Raw genomic sequence first — 20,388 nt, forward strand, 5'->3', positions numbered from 1 at the left:
CCAAAGTCAGGTGCTTAACCAACCGACTACCCAGGTGCCCCTAATGTGCCCGGCTGTAAACTTCCCTGGGGTTTCCGTTGATGAGGTAGCTTCTCAGTCGACCAGCGTCTCCCCAAGTGTTCGCACTTCTGCGCCTGTGGCAGTGACTGCGTCACCAGTGATGTGGTCCCAGCCGGATCGGGCGCGCGGAAGGTGTCACTGAGAAGTCACACTCCCCTGGGCCTTCTCATCAGCTACCTGGGGATGTTTGTTTGTTTTTTTGTTTTGTTTTGTTTATTTCTAGGAGAGAAACAGCGTGAGCAGAGGAGGGTCAGAGAGAGAGGGAGGCACAGACTCTGAAATAGGCTCCAGACTCTGAGCTGGCTGTCAGCACAGAGCCCGACGCGGGGCTTCAACCCAGAAACCGCGAGATCATGACCTAAGCGAAAGTTGGACGCTTAACCGACTAAGCCACCCAGGCGCCCCTAAAAAAGTTTTTTCTTAACATTTATTTATTTTTGAGAGACTAAGCATGGGTGAGGAAGGGGCAGAGAGAGGGAGACACAGAATCTGAAACAGGCCCCAGGCTCCGAGCTGGCAGTCAGCACAGAGCCCGACGCGGGGCCCGAACCCACGAACCGCGAGATCATGACCTAAGCGAAAGTCGGACGCCTAACCGACTAAGCCACCCAGGCGCCCCCCTGGGGATGTTATAACACTTGGAGGATTTACACCTGGGGCTGAAAATTGGGACCTGAGGGAATCAGGAGGCCCATTTTGAGGACAAAGCTGGAGACCAGCACACGCGGGAACAGGACGCGGCCGCGGCCGTGCCGAGGGCGCGCCGCGTGAACCCCGTGTACCTGCGGCAGCGGCAGAGCGGCCCTGCGGGGCCCCGAGCCCTAGTCGCCCCCCCGCCCCCCCGCCGCTGAGTCACCCGCACACAGGACATCTCCGCTGGCAGCCGCCCCCGCCCCCCGCTGCTCCCGTCACTACGTGGGCTCACCTTGCCGCGGCGCCCTGCGGGGCAGACCACCCAACGTGCGCCTGAGTCACACACCCGGCCGCCCCAGGAATTCTTGCCTTCGCACACGCGGCACACTCTGCCAAGCGTGCAGGGGCCGGGCGCGGGAAGCCACTGTAGTTGTCTGACTTGTCCCTGGACAGTTTACTTTCCAGTAAAAGGGAAGAAGGCAGCGTGGATCCGGTGCCCGCGGGCCGTCTGGCTCCGACGAGGCCCCGGGTGCTCTTCCAACTCACGCCTCCCTCGAGCCGGGGGTCAACTCTGGTGTCTGTGTCCCCAGCCAGGAGAAGGCGGCCTTTCGGGAGCTGATTGCGCAGCTGGAGCAAGACCCCAAGTGCAGGGGGCTGCCCCTGTCTTCCTTCCTCATCCTGCCCTTCCAGAGGATCACGCGCCTCAAGCTGTTGGTCCAGGTACCCGCCCCCCCCCCGCCCCGGCATGCAGTCGGGGCTGCACACGGCTTCCTCGGGGCATTCCACGTCCCTGCCAGCTTTCTAGGAAGTGCACCTGCTCCGCAAATCCTCATGGAGCTCCTACTGGGTGCCAAGCCGCGGGGGTCCCAGCCCCCCCGTCCCCACAGTCTGGGGGAGAGATGGACAGGCACGCACAGCTGGGAAGTGGAAGTGGCTGTGAGGACGGTGAACTAGGGTAACACGATAGGGGGTGAAAGCCTCGTCACTGCCAGTTCAGGGGGGCCAAGAAAGACTCTCAGACAGGCAGCATTTGAGCTGAGACTTGGCTGACAGGGAGGAGCCGTTCAGGTTGCCAGGGAACTGCTTGTGCAAAGGCCCTGGGGCAGCCAGGCTCACAGCCAGGAAGACCAGTGGTGAGCTGAGGGAACTCAACAGGAGCACAGAGACAGGCAAAGAGGCCGGATGGGACCCTAAGGGACCAGGGTCATCCTGCAGCATGCTGGGGAGTCCCCTGATCTAACAGCCTTCTGTGAGAGCGCCTGGGCTGCCTGTGCCGAGTGAGGGTCAGGAGAGCAGGAGGGAAATGGGAGCGGGGGTTAGGAAGTGACTGGAAAAAGCAGCTTAGCCTGGGGGAGAGGCAGGGGAGGGGAGAGTGGGGGGCAGGGGAACGTCTTGGAGGGAAACCCAAATTGAGAAGACCTGAGATGCCCACTTGCTACTTGGGGTCGAGGGGGTTTGAGCTGGAGCAGTTGGTGTGATGGTGCCGTCTTTCCGGAGGCGGGGAGCTCCAGGTGACTGAGCAGTCAAATCTCCAAGTTCAGAGTTAAAGGGAGAAGTCTGGGCAGGGCCTCTGGGCATCGAGGTGGCTTTTAGTGAAGAAGACCAGCCAGGAAGGAGAGAAAGGGATCCCAAGACCCAGCCGTGGGACACAGTGGCCAAGAAGGAATAGCGGTGAGGAAGGAAGACCAGGAGGGCTGCCTGGAGAGGATGACGCCTCCTGAAAGGGGGTCTCAGCAGGGCAGAGACACTCTGTGCCTGGCGCACGCTCCTGGGCTGCTGGGCGTGTTCTGTCCACCAGTCAGGCAGAGGGGATGGTGTGGACCTGGCCGTGGCTCTCGGGGGCACAGGCTGAGACAGCGACCCCGGAGCCACAGTGAGGGGAGGTCAGAGGTCAGGCAGGCAGGAAGCCAAAGACCTGGGGCAGCTGGCTAGCTCCACGGTGGCAGCAGTAAGGAGGGGAGGTCACAGCCCGTGGCAGCAGGAGGGGGGACTGGGCTCAGCGAGGCCCAGGACCCCAGACACGGGGTGTCAGAGGAAGCGACCCCCACCCCCGGGGCGGCAGGAGGGAGCTCTGGCAGAGAACTCGAGGAGCGCGAACCCAAGTCACAGGACACTGGTGAATGAGGGGTTACGTGTGACAGGTTCTTTTTCACTTGGAAAAACTGAAACAGAAAACAGAGGGAAAAATTTTTAAGAAATTTTATACGGAAAGGGCATGTGTGCATATATAAAAATCTTAATTTTTGTACCATGAAAACCAACAAAACTAAGACCAAGATCCAACGTAACGCTGTCTGGAGGAAGCATGGGGGCAGGGGGATGGCCAGGTAGAGCCGTCAGGGAAACGTTCCCAGGAAGCTTGTTGGAGGCAAAGGGAAAGTACGCAGGATTCGGTTAATTCCAGGAAGTCAAACAGTTGGAAAAGAGACGTTTTTATCAATAAGAGCAGAGTTAACAAAGCCTTGGGGCCATTGTGACGAGATCCCAGGGGAAAGGGTGGGGAGGCTCCGGTGCCCTCCAGCAGCTCCCCGCGGGGACAGGGCTGTCCTGAGCGTGCCTTTCCCTAGTGCTGGGCCCACCCCGCCAGCACGGGGTCCCCTGCTGAGCCCACAGGGATGGGGGCTGTAGCCGGGCCTCCAGGGGTAAACCTCTCGGGAGACTGCTTCATGGTCATCATTTTAGAGGTGGGCGCAGCCGTGGGTGGGGATGCCCGGTCCCGGCCTGGTCACAGGTTCTCCTTCCGGTCGGGCTCTTCGATGTGCTGCTGCTCGAGGGGGCGGGGAGGGAGGAAAGACCACGCATGACCGTGTTAATGCAGATTTCCCCGTGCTCAGAACATCCTGAAGAGAGTGGAAGAGCAGTCTGAGCGCGAGTGCACTGCCTTGGACGCCCACAGAGAGCTGGAGATGGTGAGCCCCGCTCTCCCTCCTTTTCCCCAGTAGTCGGGACACCCACCCTCCGGCCCTGGCCCCCCACCCCCATGTGGCTGTCTCTTTGGAAACTGCAAATTCATTTTAATATCAAAAAAAAAAAAAAGGTCATTGAGGGCCACCGGGTTGGCCCCGTCGGCCGAGCATGCGACTCTTGATCTTGGGGTCCTGAGTTCAAGCCCCACACTGGGTATCGAGATTACTTTTAAGAAAAGTCATTGAATCCAAAACCCAGATGCGTGTGGCCTGAGCAGAGGCGGACCTGGGCCGGACCAGGCAGCACACGGTGGCCTCCACAGCCGCCCGCCGGCCGGGTCTTATCAGCGGCCTCGTCGCGGGCCTCCGGGGCCGTCACAAGCCCCACGTGTGTCCCTACTGTTTCCGGGGCCTTCCCTCCTGTGACGGCGAGGAGGCTGGATCTGGCTCTCGTGCCCCGATGGAGCTCTGCCCGGTGCCTTCTCCCCTACGCCTCCCCCTGTCCCCACGCCTCTCCCCTCCCATCTCTGCCCCAGTGAAGACACCATGTCCCTCCCTCACCCTCGGAGAAGGGCTCCCCTGGAGTGGCCGGCAGAGTCGGGGTGGGGCCGTCCTCGGGTGCGCGGACCCTCCCTTCCAGCCTCCATCTCGTGTGCTTGGCTCCCGGGGCCGCTGTGGTGCCAGGGACTCTAGTGGACAAGAGCCTGGTGGGGGGCGTCCTTTCCGCTCCCGGCACCAGAGGCGGCAGCTCAGTGAAAGGACCGGCCTCCGTGGGCACCTGACGGCAGTCCTGAGGCACTTGGGGCCATGAGGGCTCCGTTTCACAGTGGTCTCCCCCCCCCAAGCCGCTCCTTCTGTCCCTTACCAGTCGGCCACCTGGCAGGCTGGTCAGGAAGGGGCAGTGACCCGGGAGGCATGTTTCAGGGCCCCCCACCCTCCCCTGGAGCTCCCGCACCCGATCGGGGCGGGGGTTCATCCCGGTCCCCGCTGGGCCACAGAAGGTGGGTCCAGTGGCCGCCTGAGCCGTGAGGGGCCCCACGTGCCGGGGGGGCCCGGCGAGCACCCCCTGTTCCTGAGGTCCTTTTTCTTTATAGCAGCGGGTTTTTTTTTCTTATAAAAGTGCTGTTTAGTACAAAACCCCCCCAGCAAGTGCTCATGAGTAAAAAGAAGATGGTGAAGACCCCCAGGGGCCCGCATCTCACAGCCGGCGTGCGGGCTCTTGCCCTTTGCACACGGACGCCTGCACACACAGCTGTGATCCTTGCAGAACACGGACGGCGGCTTCTAAGCTGGCTCCGCGCTCCGTTGCCGCGCCTGTAAAATTACTGCGATTCTTAATGATTTCATAGTCGGGGTGATGTGCATGTAACTGCTAATCAATCCCCTCAGGGGACGGTTACTTGAGGACAGTTCTTCTCATTCTGAACGCCGCGGGCCACACCGTGGGGCACATACTGGGGGCATGCTGGATGCCAGGCCCCGTTCCGGACACACGTCTTCGTGGGGTACTGCTTCCCCAGGCTGAATCCCCGGAAGTCCCAGGAAGTGTGGTTTTATTAGGCCTCTTGGTACCTGGGTCGCCTCCCAGCAAGGTCGGGGGGAGCCTGCACTCCCCCGCCCCCGCCCCGCAGTGGGTGACACAGCGTTCTCCCCATCCATACCTTGGCCAACCCGGAAGTGATCTGTCTGCCTTTCCCAGTCTGACAGATGAGAATCGGCACCTTGCTCTTTTGTCTTCATCAGGGACCTGAGGGGTCAGGCATCATTTTATGTGAGCTCCCGAGTTTCCTTTCTAGCAAGGACGAGATGCTAACTTTCTCCAGCAGGACCGAGAGCCCCAGCTAACGGCCTGACAGGCTTTCCCGCTCACTCTTGTCGCAGACGGCGCTGGACAGAGGAGCTCACGCCCAGCTGAGCAGGCCGGCCACTCTCACCCTCTGGGGCCTGAGCGGCCAAAGGCAGTGGCCGGGGAGCCGCTGGCTGCAGGTGGCCTCACGTGTCCCCCTTCTTATGCCAGGTGGTAAAAGCATGCAACGAGGGCGTCAGGAAAATGAGCCGCACGGAGCAGATGATCAGCATTCAGAAGAAGATGGAGTTTAAGATCAAGGTGAACCTGTGCCGCTCTGTGTGTCCCCAGCCCAGCCTGGGGATCGGTCCCCGGTCGAGCTCAATGACTGGCCACCCACCCTTGGGTCTCAGTTCGGTGTCACCTTCACTGAGGTCTCTTGACACCCCTAGTTGACCCCACCCGCCGCCTGTGACCAGCATCACATTGGCCTGCACTTATCTTCTGAGAGATGGTGTGCAAGGACCCTGGAGCCAGCCACCTGCTCTCCTTTCTTGTCCGTGTGACCTTGAGCAGTTAGTTGACATGAAGCATGTAACAGGGCCCATTGCAAGGATTCTTAAATTGGGGGGAACTAAAAATCTGATAGCAGTTACCACTCCCCCAACTTTATGTAAAGCTTCAGGCATTAGGGAGCCCTAAGGGTCCCTGGGGCCTGGGTTTCCGGTGACATGGGCACGTGAGCACACAGGTCATGCCATGTTTAGGAGGCGAGCCCCAGGTGGGGAGGCAGACAGGTCCTTTTGGGCTCCCCCCATATCTCCACCTGCTGTGCCGACCACCCCTGGGAGGTCCCCCCGGGGCCATGCAGCGGTCACCTGCAGAGCTGGCCTCCTCGACCCCTGGGCCCAGTTCTCCTCCCTGCGTTTCCCCTCCCCCCCCCCATGACCTTGGCTCCTCCCCTGATTCTGCATCCCACTGGGCTGAGCCTGGTAGGGAATGATGACCCTCACACAGGTGCCCACATGCACACGCACACACGTGTACAGACCCAAGTCCACACAGACACACTTAGACACAAGCACACATACACAGAAGCACACACAGACACATACACAACAGACAAATGCACAGCTACACACAGGCACAAACACACATACACAGCCACGTTCTCATCCACGTGTCCACGGGAGCGTGCACCCTTGCGCGCACCCACACATGCACGCACCCCCCAAGCTGTCCTTCTGGGTTAGGACTCCAGCGAGGCTCGGGGAGCGGGGGGCCTCGGGGAGCGCCGGGAGGGCGCCCTCTTCTGACGCCACGCCCCTGCCCCCAGTCTGTGCCCATCATCTCCCACTCCCGCTGGCTGCTGAAGCAGGGCGAGCTGCAGCAGATGTCGGGCCCTAAGACGTCCCGAACGCTGCGGACCAAGAAACTCTTCCGGGAAATTTACCTCTTCCTCTTCAACGACCTGCTGGTGATCTGCCGGCAGATTCCGGGGTGAGCAGTTAGGCCGCTGCGGAGCACCAAGCACTGAGCACTGGAGGATGGGACAGGCCTGGGGGCCGCGGGCGGGGCGGGGGGAGGAGGTGTTCCTGGAGGGGGGCCGGTGTTCAGGCTTCCAGAAGCGGGTGAGGAGTGGCCAGAGTGGTAGGGCCCGCAGGACTGGGGGGTGGCTCCCTGGGACCCCGGGGCCTCCTGGGGCCCAGCACCCCCCAACCCCGTCCCTCTCGGTCCCCAGAGACAAGTACCAGGTGTTCGACTCAGCCCCGCGAGGCCTCCTCCGCGTGGAGGAGCTGGAGGACCAGGGCCAGACGCTGGCCAACGTGTTCATCCTGCGGCTGCTGGAGAACGCGGATGACCGGGAGGCCACCTACATGCTGAAGGCGTCCTCGCAGTGAGTGCCCAGCGCCGCGGGCCCTGCCCCTGCGCCCCACGGCCCGCCCGAGCCTCCTTCCCCGGGGGACCAAGCTTCAGCACCTGCTTCGTGCACAGGCCTCCCGGCCCCCCAGGGCGGGGTTTCTGCCGGGGCTCAGACTCTGGAAGGGTCTTTTCTGATGAGACGAGGCAGCCTCGGCCAGGCCGGCCAGCGCTCCGCACCACGGGACAGCCCCGGGGCCATCTCGTCACCCCAGCCCTTGTCCCCGCCAGAGCTCACAGGCCACCCCCCCATCTCCGTCCAGACGGCGGGGAGAGCCTGCGGCTTCGGGGGCGACTCCCTCCCACCTAGCACTCAGGCGGCCAGGGGGGGTCTGGGGGCTCCCTGCCGCCCCTCCCCGGACTCGGGCACCCCCAGCTGTCCTGCTGCGGGCTCGCGGGAGGCTTGGCACCAGGCTCCCCCGGGGGCAAGGGCGGTTGCGCCGTGGCTCCGGCAGTTGTCCTCTGTGTCCCAGGAGCGAGATGAAGCGTTGGATGACCTCACTGGCCCCCAACCGGAGAACCAAGTTTGTTTCCTTCACTTCTCGGTTGCTGGGTGAGTGCCCTCAGGGAGGAGGCCGCCGGCTGCGCGGGCAGGTGTGGGCAGGTGGGGGCGGGTGAGGGGCAGGTGAGGACAGGTGAGGGGCAGGTGAGGACGGGTGAGGACAGGTGAGGCCAGGTGATGGGCAGGTGAGGGGCAGGTGAGGACGGGTGAGGACGGGTGAGGACAGGTGAGGACGGGTGAGGGGCAGGTGAGGGGCAGGTGAGGACGGGTGAGGACGGGTGAGGACGGGTGAGAGGCAGGTGAGGACGGGTGAGGACGGGTGAGGGGCAGGTGAGGGGCAGGTGAGGACGGGTGAGGACGGGTGAGGACGGGTGAGAGGCAGGTGAGGACAGGTGAGGCCAGGTGATGGGCAGGTGAGGGGCAGGTGAGGACGGGTGAGGACGGGTGAGGGGCAGGTGAGGACGGGTGAGGGGCAGGTGAGGGGCAGGTGAGGCCGGGTGAAGCCGGGTGAGGGGCAGGTGAGGACAGGTGAGGACAGGTGAGGGGCAGGTGAGGACGGGTGAGGACAGGTGAGGACGGGTGAGGGGCAGGTGAGGGGCAGGTGAGGCCGGGTGAGGCCGGGTGAGGGGCAGGTGAGGACAGGTGAGGACAGGTGAGGGGCAGGTGAGGACGGGTGAGGACGGGTGAGGACAGGTGAGGGGCAGGTGAGGACGGGTGAGGACGGGTGAGGGGCAGGTGAGGACGGGTGAGGACGGGTGAGGACGGGTGAGGGGCAGGTGAGGACGGGTGAGGACGGGTGAGGACAGGTGAGGACGGGTGAGGGGCAGGTGAGGACAGGTGAGGGGCAGGTGAGGACGGGTGAGGACAGGTGAGGGGCAGGTGAGGACGGGTGAGGACAGGTGAGGACGGGTGAGGACAGGTGAGGACGGGTGAGGACAGGTGAGGACGGGTGAGGACAGGTGACGACGGGTGAGGCCGGGTGAGGGGCAGGTGAAGGCAGGTGAGGACAGGTGAAGGCAGGTGAGGACGGGTGGGGGGCAGGCACTCCACATTCCTGATGGGGCAGCGCTTATAAGTGCTTACGACTCCCAGAGGCCAGTGCGGCTTCCCCTGCCCAAAGGGCCTGGATATAAGCTGTGAGCTTAGTGTCCTGATGGAGGACATCAGTCTGCTGAGCTTGGCAAACATTTATGTGGTTACTGAAGAAACAAGTCACTGGCTCGTAAGTGACAGGTACCCCAAGGAAACCAAGGAACTTGGGCCCAGCACACAAATGCCCGTGTTCTGGGCTTGCCAGCTCCCGGAAAACCTCATTAAGCGTAAAAGGGTGCAGGTGCACCGGCCTCAGAGACGCTGCTGGCCCTAATGGGCTCGCTGAATCCAGGCCCTTCCCAGACTGCGGTCAGCGCGTCAGGTCCAAGATGTTCCTTCTCAAGTCCAAAGTAAGGCCCCCTGCCCACCTGTTGAGCCTTCACCATGTATTGTTTTCTCCAGTGCCCCTGGCTGTTTTAGTCCCATTTTCTCTGGAGCCAGACTCTCCTCTACCCCAAACAGACCCTTTCCGGGTGCTCTGTTACGCGCAGGCCTGCCCTGCTACCAATGGGGGTGTGCGGGGTTTGCTGGGTCCTCAGCAGGCCGGGGACGTGGTGCGAGCACGTGATACCTTCCTGTCCTCCCCAGACTGCCCCCAGGTCCAGTGTGTGCACCCGTACGTGGCCCAGCAGCCAGATGAGCTGACCCTGGAGTTGGCCGACATCCTGAACATCCTGGAGAAGACTGAAGACGGTGAGGGCCGGGGGTCTGGGTGCATCTCCCCCTCGTGCCCCACCCCCACCCCGGGGACCTTGCACCAGCCTGAGGGATAAGGTGGGGGCGCCTATGCCTCGTGTACAGCAGCAGAGCCAGGGCTCAGAGACAGGCTGCCCAACAGCAGAGTGACAGTGGCATTCTGGTCACCAGGTGGTCAGCCTAGATCCCTGTCCCTTTGGGGGCCGTCCCTGGGGTCTCCTGGCCTCACTCTGGGCAGCCGACAGTTGCCGAGGGCTCGGGAATGGGTTCCAAAGTCACTACGTTCGGGACACCCTGTGGCACCCTAGGACCACGTTCCCTAGGAGGGGGTCAGGGCAGTGCCCTTGCAGCGTATGGGGAGACAAACCCAAGCTTGGTGTCTCCAGCAGGCAGGTGTCTCGAGCAGGTGCCCTCTGGGAAGGCCGGCTGGGCTCCCTGGCTGGGATGGGGCTCAGCCCTCACCCCCACCCGAGGTGCTTACCTGCCCCACCCCCTCCCACACAGGGTGGATCTTCGGCGAGCGCCTGCATGACCAGGAGAGAGGCTGGTTCCCCAGCTCCATGACTGAGGAGATCCTGAACCCCAAGATCCGGTCCCAGAACCTCAAAGAATGTTTCCGTGTCCACAAGATGGACGACCCTCAGCGCAGCCAGAATAAGGACCGCAGGAAGCTGGGCAGCCGAAATCGGCAATGACACCCGGCCCCAGTGGCCAGCCTGGGGGCAGGACGTGGGCGGGCCGGAGCGGCGCTGTGGGGCAGGCCACCCCCGCTGGATGGTGGCGGGCTCGGGGGGACGGCAAGCGCCTCGTGCAGGAGCCGCCCCCACCCCTCTCCCTGCCGCGTGCTGAGCCCCCTCGCTTGCAAACCGGAGGAGGGGTGCCCCGTCTTTCCTCTGCTGCACTTGTAAACGAGAAAGTGTATTTTCAACAGTATTATGCCACCTGTCCCTCTGGTCTCTTAGAGGGGCTGGAGGAGGACCGGCAGGCTCCAGGGGCCTTTCCCGGCACTGGAAGACGCCGAGGGCGGGGTGGATGGACTGCCGGGACCCCCTGCACGTCCTTCTCTGCCCTGGAAGCCATTTGAGTCCTCCTTGCGTGCAGACGGACCGCCCTTGCCTGAGCTTGACGAGCAGCCCTTGGTCTCCAATTCACAGGACCGAGAGACCACATGCCTCCGTCCTCCCCTCCCCAAGCCTCCGCCAGCCTCTGGCTGCACGGCCAGGGCCCTGCTTCACAGCAGGCCTACCAGAGCTTGGCCGAGGGCCCACGCCACCTCTGGCTCCCTGACAAGCTGGATGTAACTTGTGTCTTCTGGCCCCTTCAGGAGCCCAGGTGTTGTAAGGAATGAATTGGTCACTGCATCCTGTATCGGTTTTGGTTCCAAGAAAAGCAAATATCATTTTTGGCTGCATTAAAAGAAGCATCATGTATAAAATAAAGGAGGTGAAGGTCTACTCTTTATTGCCTCGCTGCACACAGGAATGAGGTGTTTGGTTCTGGGCAGGGGGAGAGGAACTCCTTTCAAGGCTAATGGAGGAGGCGGGTCTTTAAGAAAGGGATTGAGATGCCTTCCAGGATATGAAAAAGCAGCCATGGTTAGGATCTCAGGATGGAAGGAGATTTGGGGCTCCACCTATGGAAGGATTCCAGAGACAAGAGGCTATTTGAGGGAGTGGGGACACCCTTCTGTTGCAGTGGAAGTGAAAACTCGTGTGGAAGACCATAGTGGGACGGAGGTATCAGTGGGTGGTGGTCCCACAGGCTATAACACTAGGCATGGGGCTGGGGCTTCATACCTTGGGCACTTCTTCCCACGTTTGGTGCTAGCAAGTTCCCCCAAAGGCTGCAGCTCCTCCTCCTTCCCTCACCCCCCACCCAGGTAACCCTCACAGATACCCCACCCCCACTCCTGGATCCGTCCTGGAGTGCGGAGGGCCTGGAATCCGACCCAGCCCAGCCCTACCTGGGACCACACTTTGTGCCGGGATGCACTGTGCTCCATGCCAGAACTGGCGTTCATTAGAAGCCCAGGATTGAGATCAAGTGGGACTTTGCAGCCTTTTCCCACAGGCTACAGGTGGCTCTTGGCATTCTTGAGACCGCAGACCCTTTGAGAATTGGATACATTTCTGGAGGATGCACGTGTGTGCAACACTCTGGTTCAACAGGGACGGACTGATGCTCACGGGCCTCTGTGCTACGCCCCCAGGGCGAACACCCACACTAAGTCCCCCAAGAGTGGGCAAAGGGGGAGAGGGGCCATTCCAGAGCCCTATGCTGCTCTTGGGAGTGGGGACTTTGGGACAAAGTGGGGGGGGGGGAGTAACCATTGGCTCTGGCCCTTGTCCAGTTTATCTTTTTGAAGCTGATAAACAGCACGCGGATTCGGATCACCTGCACTAAGCAGGGCTTCGGTTGCCAGGGGTGATGTGGAAGGAAGGAAGTGAAACAGCTGCATGAAGACGGGTGGGTTTCAGAACAGTCCTTTATAAGCAGAAGCTTGTACCCCGTCGTGTGCTCAGCGGGAGTATCCAGGAGGAGGAAACCGGCCTCAGCTGGAGCAGGTGGGGTCAGGAGCTCCGGGAGCCAATGAAGTCAAAAGAGAAACAACAGTGAAAGAGGGGGCGGAGGAGGAACAGCTTCCCTCCACCAGCACCCTCTAGGGGCCTCCCAGGGCCCCGGCTCTCAAACCATCCCCGGGGGTGCAGACAGCCCCCCCCCCCCCCAAGGCCTTCCAGTCTTCTTTTTCACTCCGAAGGGACGGGACGCAGTTCCGGCTTCTTCCCTGCTGTGCTCTGAGCAGCTCGGCCACTATTTTAAATCTCTCTCTAAATCATAAAAGCTAGGATTCCCAGGAAGCACGGAAAACAAAGGACCTGACCTGAGAGCCAGGACCCAGCTGCTGGAGGAAGGAGGTGGGACCGGGGCTGCTCTAGCGGCTCCCTGGGGGCGCTGGAGGGGCGGGCCCGGCTGACCAGATCAGGCCCCCAAATAATCCAGCCTTGGGCTGGGAGCCCCGTTGGCTCAGCCGCTCTCCCGCGCTCGCGGCCGCACTTGAGTCTGAGCTGGAGCGCAGGAGGCGGGCCTCGGGGAATTTGGGGGACGGGCTGGGACGGAGAGGGGTGTGGGGACCGGGGCTGTGCGGGGGACCCCCGCGCTCACTCGCGGTTCCGGCTGGCGGCCCCGCGCGCACGTGTTGAGAGTTGCCGCCCGCCCCCTGGCCCCACGCGGACGCGCGGACACACTCGAGACACCGGGGCGCCACCGAGGGCAGAGCCGCGTCGCGCCGCGGTGGGGGCGCGGCCCCTTTATTCGCTTCAGGAGGCTGAAAACTTTCTCAGCGCCACGACCACGAGCGCCAGCACCACGCAGGTGGCCAGCAGGGCGGCGATGACGATGGCCGCGATGGCGCCGGGCCCCAGCGAGCCTGCGGAGGACGGAGGGCTGGTCAGCCCCGCGGCCCCGGCCCCGCCCGCGCCCCCCCCACACCCTCCGCCCGGCGTACCGCCACCCTGGTCCAGACGCTCCCCCGCCGTGCTGTCCTCCGGACTCGGCGCGGCGGTCGGGGCTGGGGGCCCGGTGGCCTCGGGCTCCCGGGCGGGGCTGGTGCTCTCCGCGGGGCCTTCTCCCGACGACAACTCGACGGGCTCGTTCCACAGGGTGGGCGCGGGCTCCTGCGGACCCTCGGCTGCAAGGCCAAGGACAGGCGCTGGGGCGCAGGCGGCAGGGCCGATGGGGACGTGGCCCCCCGCGGTTAAGCGACCGCGGAGGTGGCGCTGTGTGAAGGACTGGGGCGTGGGGGGTCGTGGGGGGGGGGGGAGCCCTGCACTAGCCCTCCCTGCGCCCGGGCTCCAGAGCGTCTATTTCGGCCAGGCTGCTTCCGATGCCGGTGCAGACAGACTGGGGGTGGGGGGCAGGGGAGTAAGGGGGCCAACGGGTTCTCTCAGAAAACAGCAGCAGGGGCCCTTCACCCCGCCCAGCGCAGCCTGCGGCCCCTCATCTGAACTGCAGGGCACTGGAGGCCTGGGTGAGATGACTCTTGTGAGGGTCCCCTTCCCCTGCAAGGCAGACACAGGCCAGGGAGGCGAGGCAACCCTCCCTTCCCAACAGGGATCCCCACCTACTAAGGGCCCCATGAAAGGCTCCTGTTGCAGGAGGTGGGGAGAAGAGGCAAACTCCACAGCCAGGGGCAGTCAGACCTGCTTCTCCTCCCTTGCTGGTCACCTGCACAGAGCCGTGCAGCCCGCGGGACATGGGGTCCAGCACCCACACATACCCCACTCCCCAAGGCGTAATCCCCAAGGGGACTCCAGATCCTAAGAAACTGTGATGCCAGCATATTGCTGCTTCCAGAGAAAACAGAGCCAGAGGGCTGGGCAGGGGTATCTGTGGTCAGTGTAAAGGAGGCCCCAAGAAAAGGTAGATGCTCCCCTCTCCCCATATGAACTGGGGCTCAATCAGCACATCAATCCCTGGGCAGTGTTTTCTGCAGGAGCCTTTCCCTGCTCATGGGTTGGGAGTTAGCAAGGTTTGGAGGACCTGGGGGCCCCAGGGAACAGGGCAGGTGGAGACAGAGAGAGCTGTGTGACAACCCCAGCACCCCCCCGCCCCCCCCCCCCGCCAGCCCCACCTCCGCCATGCCAGCCCAGGCCAGTTTCCCTCGCCTCCCTACGAAGGAACCTGGTCTGAGGAGCCCCACACACGACCCGAACCCTGGGCCCACCCGTCCTTCCCGGACAGGAGGCCCCAGCCGCCCAGTTTAAAGTTCAAGACTAGAATGGCTAGCAGTCTGCAGGTCTCCCCGCCCCAGGCCCGGGGTGGCTTTAGCGGGGCCAGGACTCGCCAGTGCCTAATCTCAGCTGTGATCCAGGGATGCGCAGCCCCACAGTCCTTAGAATGGGTGGTGCAGGCAGCACGACACCGTCTCATTGACTCCAGCTGCTCCGTGGCTAGGGACTGTCGCATCCCTGCTTCAGAGCTGAGAAAACCAAGCCTTAGGTGGGCCACTGTGAGGGGCGCTGCTGGGAGCGGGAAGCCCCCCCCCCTCCCCCCGCCTCCCGGATGATCGACAATAGGATACAATTCCCAGGTGTAAAGCTAGGGTAGGGAAGCCGTGGAGTTACTGCAGCCCCAGCTGCCTGCCCGCAGGTCCCTGGGGCACCGTTTCCTCTACAGGCGTCACCCCTGCGAACTCCCTCTGGCACACGCGAGCCAGAGCCGAGCTGCTTACAGACTCACCAGCGTCCAGAGTGGGGCTGCTCTGGGAAGACACAAAAGTACTTCTGGGTCTTTCCTGCTAACGGTGCCCACCCAGGCAAATCACGAGCAGACAGCCGCCAAACCCAAATTCAGGGTCAGCCTTAAAATAACTGCGCTTTCAAAATCATCCAGGTCAGGAAAGACAAAGGTCGAGGAACTGTTCCAAATAAGAGACGAAGGAGGTGTGAACGCAGAATGTATTCCTGGATGTAGCTCAAATAATAGTACTGAGATACTCAAAAATCAGATCATCAGTATCAGATAATCGATGTCCGTGTCCTGTCTTGGATAACTGACTGGTTATGTAAGAAAATATCCCTGTTCTTAGAAGCATTTCAGGGCAGAAAGGCATGAGGTCTATAACTTACTCTCAAATGGTCAGCATTCAGGCAGGTGGGTTAGACAGAGACAGAAGAGGAACAACTATGGCAAAGGTGAGTCTAAGCAGAGTCTACAGAAGCTCACTGGGTTATTCTTGCAAGTTTGCTGTAAAGTTAGAATCTTTTCCCAACTGTACAAGACTCCCCAGGCCCTGCCCCTGCAACCTCTCCCAGGCCCCGGGCCGGGTCCGTCCTGAGGCTCAGCTGCAGGCAGGGACCACGGTCCTATTCCCCAAGGGTGACCCCAGCCAGCATCCCGTTTCGGAAAACACCCCTGGCAGAGAGGCGTCCTGGGGGCAAAAGGTCCCTGGCACCCAGTGCGGGGGAAGCTTCCCACTCAAAGGACCTGAGGCTGACCTGTGATGCCCATGTCTGGGGCCCCCCTGGCCCACCAACTGCGAAGACCACGCTGTGAGCAGGGGAAAGCCTCCTTTGTCACTGCCTAGGAGGGCAGGGGTCCGCAAGCCTCATAGCTGCTATGGAAAGTACCAGGCCCCTGGACACGCTTGCTGCAGGCTCCCAGGGCCTAGGCCAGAGAAAAAGCCTGAGAATGCCCACCACTTAGGCCCTGAAGTGTGGGGCTCGCTGAATGCCTATCTTCCCAGGCAAACAGACAAACCGCTGGCCCCCACTTGCTCTCCATACACCCACGGCAGGGAAGCCACCACCCGGCTACTGGGTACCAGGCCCCCAGCCAACGTGGGTAGCATTTGGGGACTTGGCTGCCTGGAGTAGGTCCAAGTAAGCATCTACTTCTGCCCTTTGCAGAGCCCAGAAGCCATCTCTGGAGGAGACTGGGCCCTCAGAGCAGGGCAGCTGGGGACACACCCAGGCCTTCTCCCCTTCTGCTCCCAGTAACCCAGCCTTACTCTGCGGCTCCCACCGAAGCCTGAATTCTCCTTGCCACACACACTAGCTCAGCCCACCTCACCCCTGCTATATGTGCCCCCCTCCAACCTCTCCTCCAACACTCAACCGGTCCCTGAAGCTTTAGCGGCTGAAGCCATGGGCTTCCAAATCAAGAGGGCCGCATCCGTCATGTTGTCACCCTGGGACCCCAGCAGGCTGACTTCACTTCCCAATCTGTGAAATGGGGGTTGGGCCACACCCCTCGTGGCCTACACAGGTTGTTACTGTGCTGCCATTGCAGTCATCAGCTGCTGCCTCAGCCCCAGGGACCCTCTGGCGGGACGCAGGCCAGCCAGGTGTGCGTGCGGCCCATCTGCTGCAGCTGACCAGAGACCCCAGAGGCTGGTCTGGGGCTCATCTGCCCCCAAACACCCAGCGCCCCAAAGGCCTGCGGGCCCCCTGCAAACCCAGAACTGCAACCTGGACTCAGCCACCAGCCTTCCAGCAAAGGAAGCGCAGCCGCCAGGAAGGGGCAAAGCACTCTCGTACGCACATCTACAGGTCTCTCCGTTTTCTCAATTTGCTGTAATAAAAGGGGAAAACAAAGCTTAAAGGCAATAACGCACCTTGCTCCCCAAATCTCTCTCGGGGAGCCATAAACAGAAGTAGCTGTCAGGGAGAGGGCCAGCAGGAGGCCCCGTCTGACGCCCAGTGAAGACGAGGAAAAGCAAGCCAGGCAGAGGGCCCTGCATGAGCAAGGGCATGGAGCCCATGGGCACGGAAGGTGAGCTGTGAGCCCCGTGCGGGACCTGTGAGGACACCTAGGCTCCAAGGATCAGAGTTAGCATGGTCCTGCCACTCTGAGCAAGGAAACCAGGACAAGTAAGGGGCCTGCGGACACTGCCAAGGGCACCGCCTCCAGTCGCCCTGCCTTTCGGTAAATAGGTTTGTTTAACACTCACTCTGACCACCGGGCCCCGAGGCCAGGCACCGGTGCTCACAGACGGCCTTTGTGCCAGCCATGAAGGGCCTTTTCATCCCTGGCCTGGCCTCCCGCCTGCTCAACCTGGCCTGCTCCCCCGACCCCCGTAGCGGCAGCCACAGGGAACGAACAGGGAGGCCGGGAGGCCGGGCCTGGAGCTCAGCCGTGGGGCCAGCGCTTCCCTGGCCGGCCGGCCCCAGGACCCCAGCCCGCCGAGCGAAGGGCAGGAGGCCTGCTGGGCCTTATGCACACCTGCTCAGAGCTTCTAGCCCAAAGTGGGATAGCTGAGAGCCTCCCAAACATCCTCCCTCCCAAGGCAGGAAGAACGACAGCCGGCCAAAACCCCAAAGACTCCAGGGTGGAGCTGGCCCGCCTGTTCCTTGGTAGGACACGTGGAGGGAGGTGAGGCCGGGTGAGGTCCCAGAGATGCCAAACACGTCCCCAAACATTCCTGCGGCAGCGGACAAAGCCCACCCACCCGGGCTGTGTACGCACAGTCCGATCCTGGGCCTGTGGCCAGCATCCTGGGCTAGGAGGGCTGGCTACTCAGGGAACAAGAAACTGGACAGCAGCTCCCCAGAGGGTCCCACGGCCCGGGCAGGCAGGCGCCAGCACCTTCACTTCTACCCACTTTGACCACCAGGCAGGGCTGGGGTGGGGTGTGGGGGATCTGCAAGGACCGGTCCCAAGATCCAGTCCATGGAAGAACACCACCCTACACTTGGGTCACTTCCCCAACTCCTGGGGCTCCACACCAGCCCCCCCATCTTGCCCAGCTGGCACAACTCCCATCTAAAGGGAGGCTGGGCACCTTCCCAGCCTGTGTGAGGAGGTGATTCTGCCCTGAGACCACCCTGCACCCAATGGAGGGACTGGGGACATTCATACGTGCTCCCCCAACATTTACTGAGCGCTACAGGATGCCTGGCCTGTCCTGAAAGCTCATGTATCTGAACTTGGTAGGCCTATGTCCCTGCGAGGGAGACAGGGGCACTGACCACGGCTGTCACCATGACACAGACTAGGAGGGGTAGAGAGGCTGAAGAACGGTCGGAAGACAGAGCCGGGCTGCGGGCTCTTCCTAGGACATCTAGAGGGGCCTGCATGCCCGGAGGCTCGCCATCACCCACTTCTTCTGGGCATGTGTGCCTGAGTGTGGCTGTCCCACCAGGCCTCACGCCCCCCAGTAACACTCCCCAGGGCCTTAGATCCACAGACATTCCCCCAAACGCTGCAGAGAAGGTCTCCAGGAGTCTCTCCTTCCACTCATCCCTCCAGCCCCAGGACCACCCCCAACAGGGGCCATGAAATATTTCTCCTGTGGTGTGGCTCCCCTCACAGCAAGCAGAGAAAGACCATCCATGCACTACCTGAGCTTCTTCTCTCCCAGGCTTTGAAGCTGGCCGGGGACAGCCCTAGAGCCATGCCCAGGACTGGGGCTGAGGTCCGGCGAGCCTGCCACCCTGAGCCTGGTGGGACCTTCCTTCTCGCCGAACCCCAGGCTCAGCCATTTTGACCTAAGTACAGAGCCCCCAAGTCCAGTGTCCTCATCACGGTTTTGCCAAGGAGTCTCAGGCCCTGTGCCCTTTTGGGAATTTTTCCCGGGCTGGGAACAGTACCTGGATCTTCACTCTGAAAGGACATTTCAGAAAGCCAGCAGAGAAGGGCGTGCAGGGTTGACACGTAAAACAGCAGAGCTCTGTGCTTTTCTGTCTAGGAGCCTGGGTCCGCTGGTCCCTCAGCCTGCTGCCCCTTCCTGACTGGAAGCCTTCAGGTCTGAGCGTGCTGGAGTAATCCCCATGTCCCCCAGGCGGGTAACGTCCCTGGCCCTGCTGCTTAAATTGCCCTCCTGCTTCAGGGGCCTTCGTCCCCATGGCTAACAATTCCCAGGGCATCAGCACGGCTCCTGGCAGCCTGTCTCACAGGAGCCCCCCCCATGGAACCACCCCAAATGGCTGCTCCATCTCCTGTGAGGGAAGGGCTTCTGCCCAGTGGGCAGTGGAGAATCCGGCTCAAGGTGCTTCTTAGAGGCCCCGGGTGGCTGGTGGCAGCAGAGTTGAAGGAGCACCCTTACCTGTGAGCACTGCAGGGGCCAGGACCCCCAACAGGAGCAGCAGCGCCATGCGGAGGGCCGGACACAATGCCATCCTGGCCTGTGAGTGAGTGCGGCTGGAGAGTGGGACGCACGGAGGACTGAGCTAGTTAACTTCAGAGCGGCGGGAAAGAGGTATCAAAGGGCTGGGAAGGGTTTTCATCAATGCAAACTCTGTCCTCCTGGGACACCGTGCCCGCCCCCCACACATAAGCATGCGGGCGCGTGCACACACACACACACACACACACACACACGCACACACAGGAAAGCTTACAGAACAGACCGCTTTCCTCAACTCCAAAGTAGCCCCACCCTCAGAGAGGGAAAGAGGAAATTGCTCTCTCCCCCTCTCCCCTCTCTCCCCCCTATCCCCCATCCTCCCCGCCCCCCAACTCCTCGGCCACTGGAAGTAAGAGATTCTCGAACTTCACTGTGCAAAAAGACTCACCCAGGAAACTCGGAAGTGCAGATGCCTCCAGCACTCTATCAGAGGGTCACGGGTGGGCCCTGGGATCTGCCTTCCAGTGCCTATGGCCCTGGCTCCAGAGGCTGAAGCCCAGGCAGTCAGCACTGTGCAGTCTGCTCACCTTGGGGCTCTCGATGCCTGGTGGGGAGAGCACTCAACAGAGCTTGTGAAAGAAGCACTTTTAAAGCAGTCTCAATCCAAACCCTCAGTGGCATGAGTCTTTCCAGAAAACCTCATGTCATGAAACACCCTGTGTTCCTCCTTGCTCTCTGTTCTCCCAGGTGCCTGAGACTGGAAATACACCTGTGTGCCCTGGAGAACACGAGTGCCCAGCCCGGGTCTCGTGCAGAACTTCAGCCCCACCACCCAATGCCCCCCCAACAACTGCAGGGATAGCTAAAAAGTACATCGGGTTTAACGTGTCCAAACCAACCCTGACTCCACTGCCTCTCCCATCCTGCTCAGTCAGTGGAACCCCAGCCTCCAGCTTTCCAGATGTCCCAGCCACACTATTAAAAGTTATCAAAGGTCTCTCTCCCTTACTCCTAAGTACACCCAGCACCCCTTATCCCACACTCTTCATGCCTTCCCCTTGCTCTTAGAAAAGCCACCCTAGATAAAGGCTTGCTGTGGCCCTGCTTACAGTGTTCTGGTCCATTGGCCTGACTAGGCTCCTCCAACACAGCAAACGTGGTCCTGCCTCAAGGCCTTTGCACTTGCTGTCCCCTCTCACAGAAAGTCCCTCAGCTCATTATCACCATC

At 61.8% G+C, this 20,388-nt stretch overlaps 2 protein-coding genes across 2 annotated transcripts in view; one reads left to right on the forward strand and one right to left on the reverse strand.

Moving 5' to 3' along the window:
• Positions 1 to 11,049, forward strand: part of NGEF (neuronal guanine nucleotide exchange factor) — a 41,267-nt gene extending 30,218 nt beyond the window's left edge. Inside the window, exons 6-13 of the mRNA XM_039234463.1 lie at positions 1,284 to 1,413; positions 3,528 to 3,602; positions 5,617 to 5,706; positions 6,722 to 6,885; positions 7,127 to 7,282; positions 7,779 to 7,858; positions 9,488 to 9,592; positions 10,100 to 11,049. Of these exons, the coding sequence (XP_039090394.1) occupies positions 1,284 to 1,413; positions 3,528 to 3,602; positions 5,617 to 5,706; positions 6,722 to 6,885; positions 7,127 to 7,282; positions 7,779 to 7,858; positions 9,488 to 9,592; positions 10,100 to 10,290 (991 nt within the window). The 3' untranslated portion in view covers positions 10,291 to 11,049. The remainder of the gene's footprint in view (positions 1 to 1,283; positions 1,414 to 3,527; positions 3,603 to 5,616; positions 5,707 to 6,721; positions 6,886 to 7,126; positions 7,283 to 7,778; positions 7,859 to 9,487; positions 9,593 to 10,099) is intronic.
• Positions 11,050 to 12,912: 1,863 nt separating this feature from the next.
• SNORC (secondary ossification center associated regulator of chondrocyte maturation) lies at positions 12,913 to 19,756 on the reverse strand. The gene is made up of 4 exons (XM_039234473.1): positions 19,748 to 19,756; positions 19,140 to 19,271; positions 13,101 to 13,283; positions 12,913 to 13,022 (listed from the first exon to the last, which is right to left on the reverse strand). The coding sequence occupies exons 2-4, from the start codon at positions 19,210 to 19,212 to the stop codon at positions 12,913 to 12,915; spliced, it is 366 nt and encodes a 121-aa protein (XP_039090404.1). The 5' UTR covers positions 19,213 to 19,271; positions 19,748 to 19,756.
• Positions 19,757 to 20,388: the final 632 nt, after the last annotated feature.

The sequence above is a fragment of the Hyaena hyaena genome, unplaced genomic scaffold (genome assembly GCF_003009895.1).
Source record: "Hyaena hyaena isolate Hyena2069 unplaced genomic scaffold, ASM300989v1 scaffold_86, whole genome shotgun sequence".
Taxonomy (NCBI): Eukaryota; Metazoa; Chordata; class Mammalia; order Carnivora; family Hyaenidae; genus Hyaena; species Hyaena hyaena.

Coding starts and splice junctions, on each gene's coding strand:
- SNORC (XM_039234473.1), bottom strand. CDS start 19,212: ATGGCATTGTGTCCGGCCCTCCGCATGGCGCTGCTGCTCCTGTTGGGG. Junction 13,284..19,139: donor GGCCCCTGCAGTGCTCACAG/GTAAGGGTGCTC, acceptor TTGGCCTTGCAG/CCGAGGGTCCGCAGGAGCCC. Junction 13,023..13,100: donor GCGTCTGGACCAGGGTGGCG/GTACGCCGGGCG, acceptor CGTCCTCCGCAG/GCTCGCTGGGGCCCGGCGCC.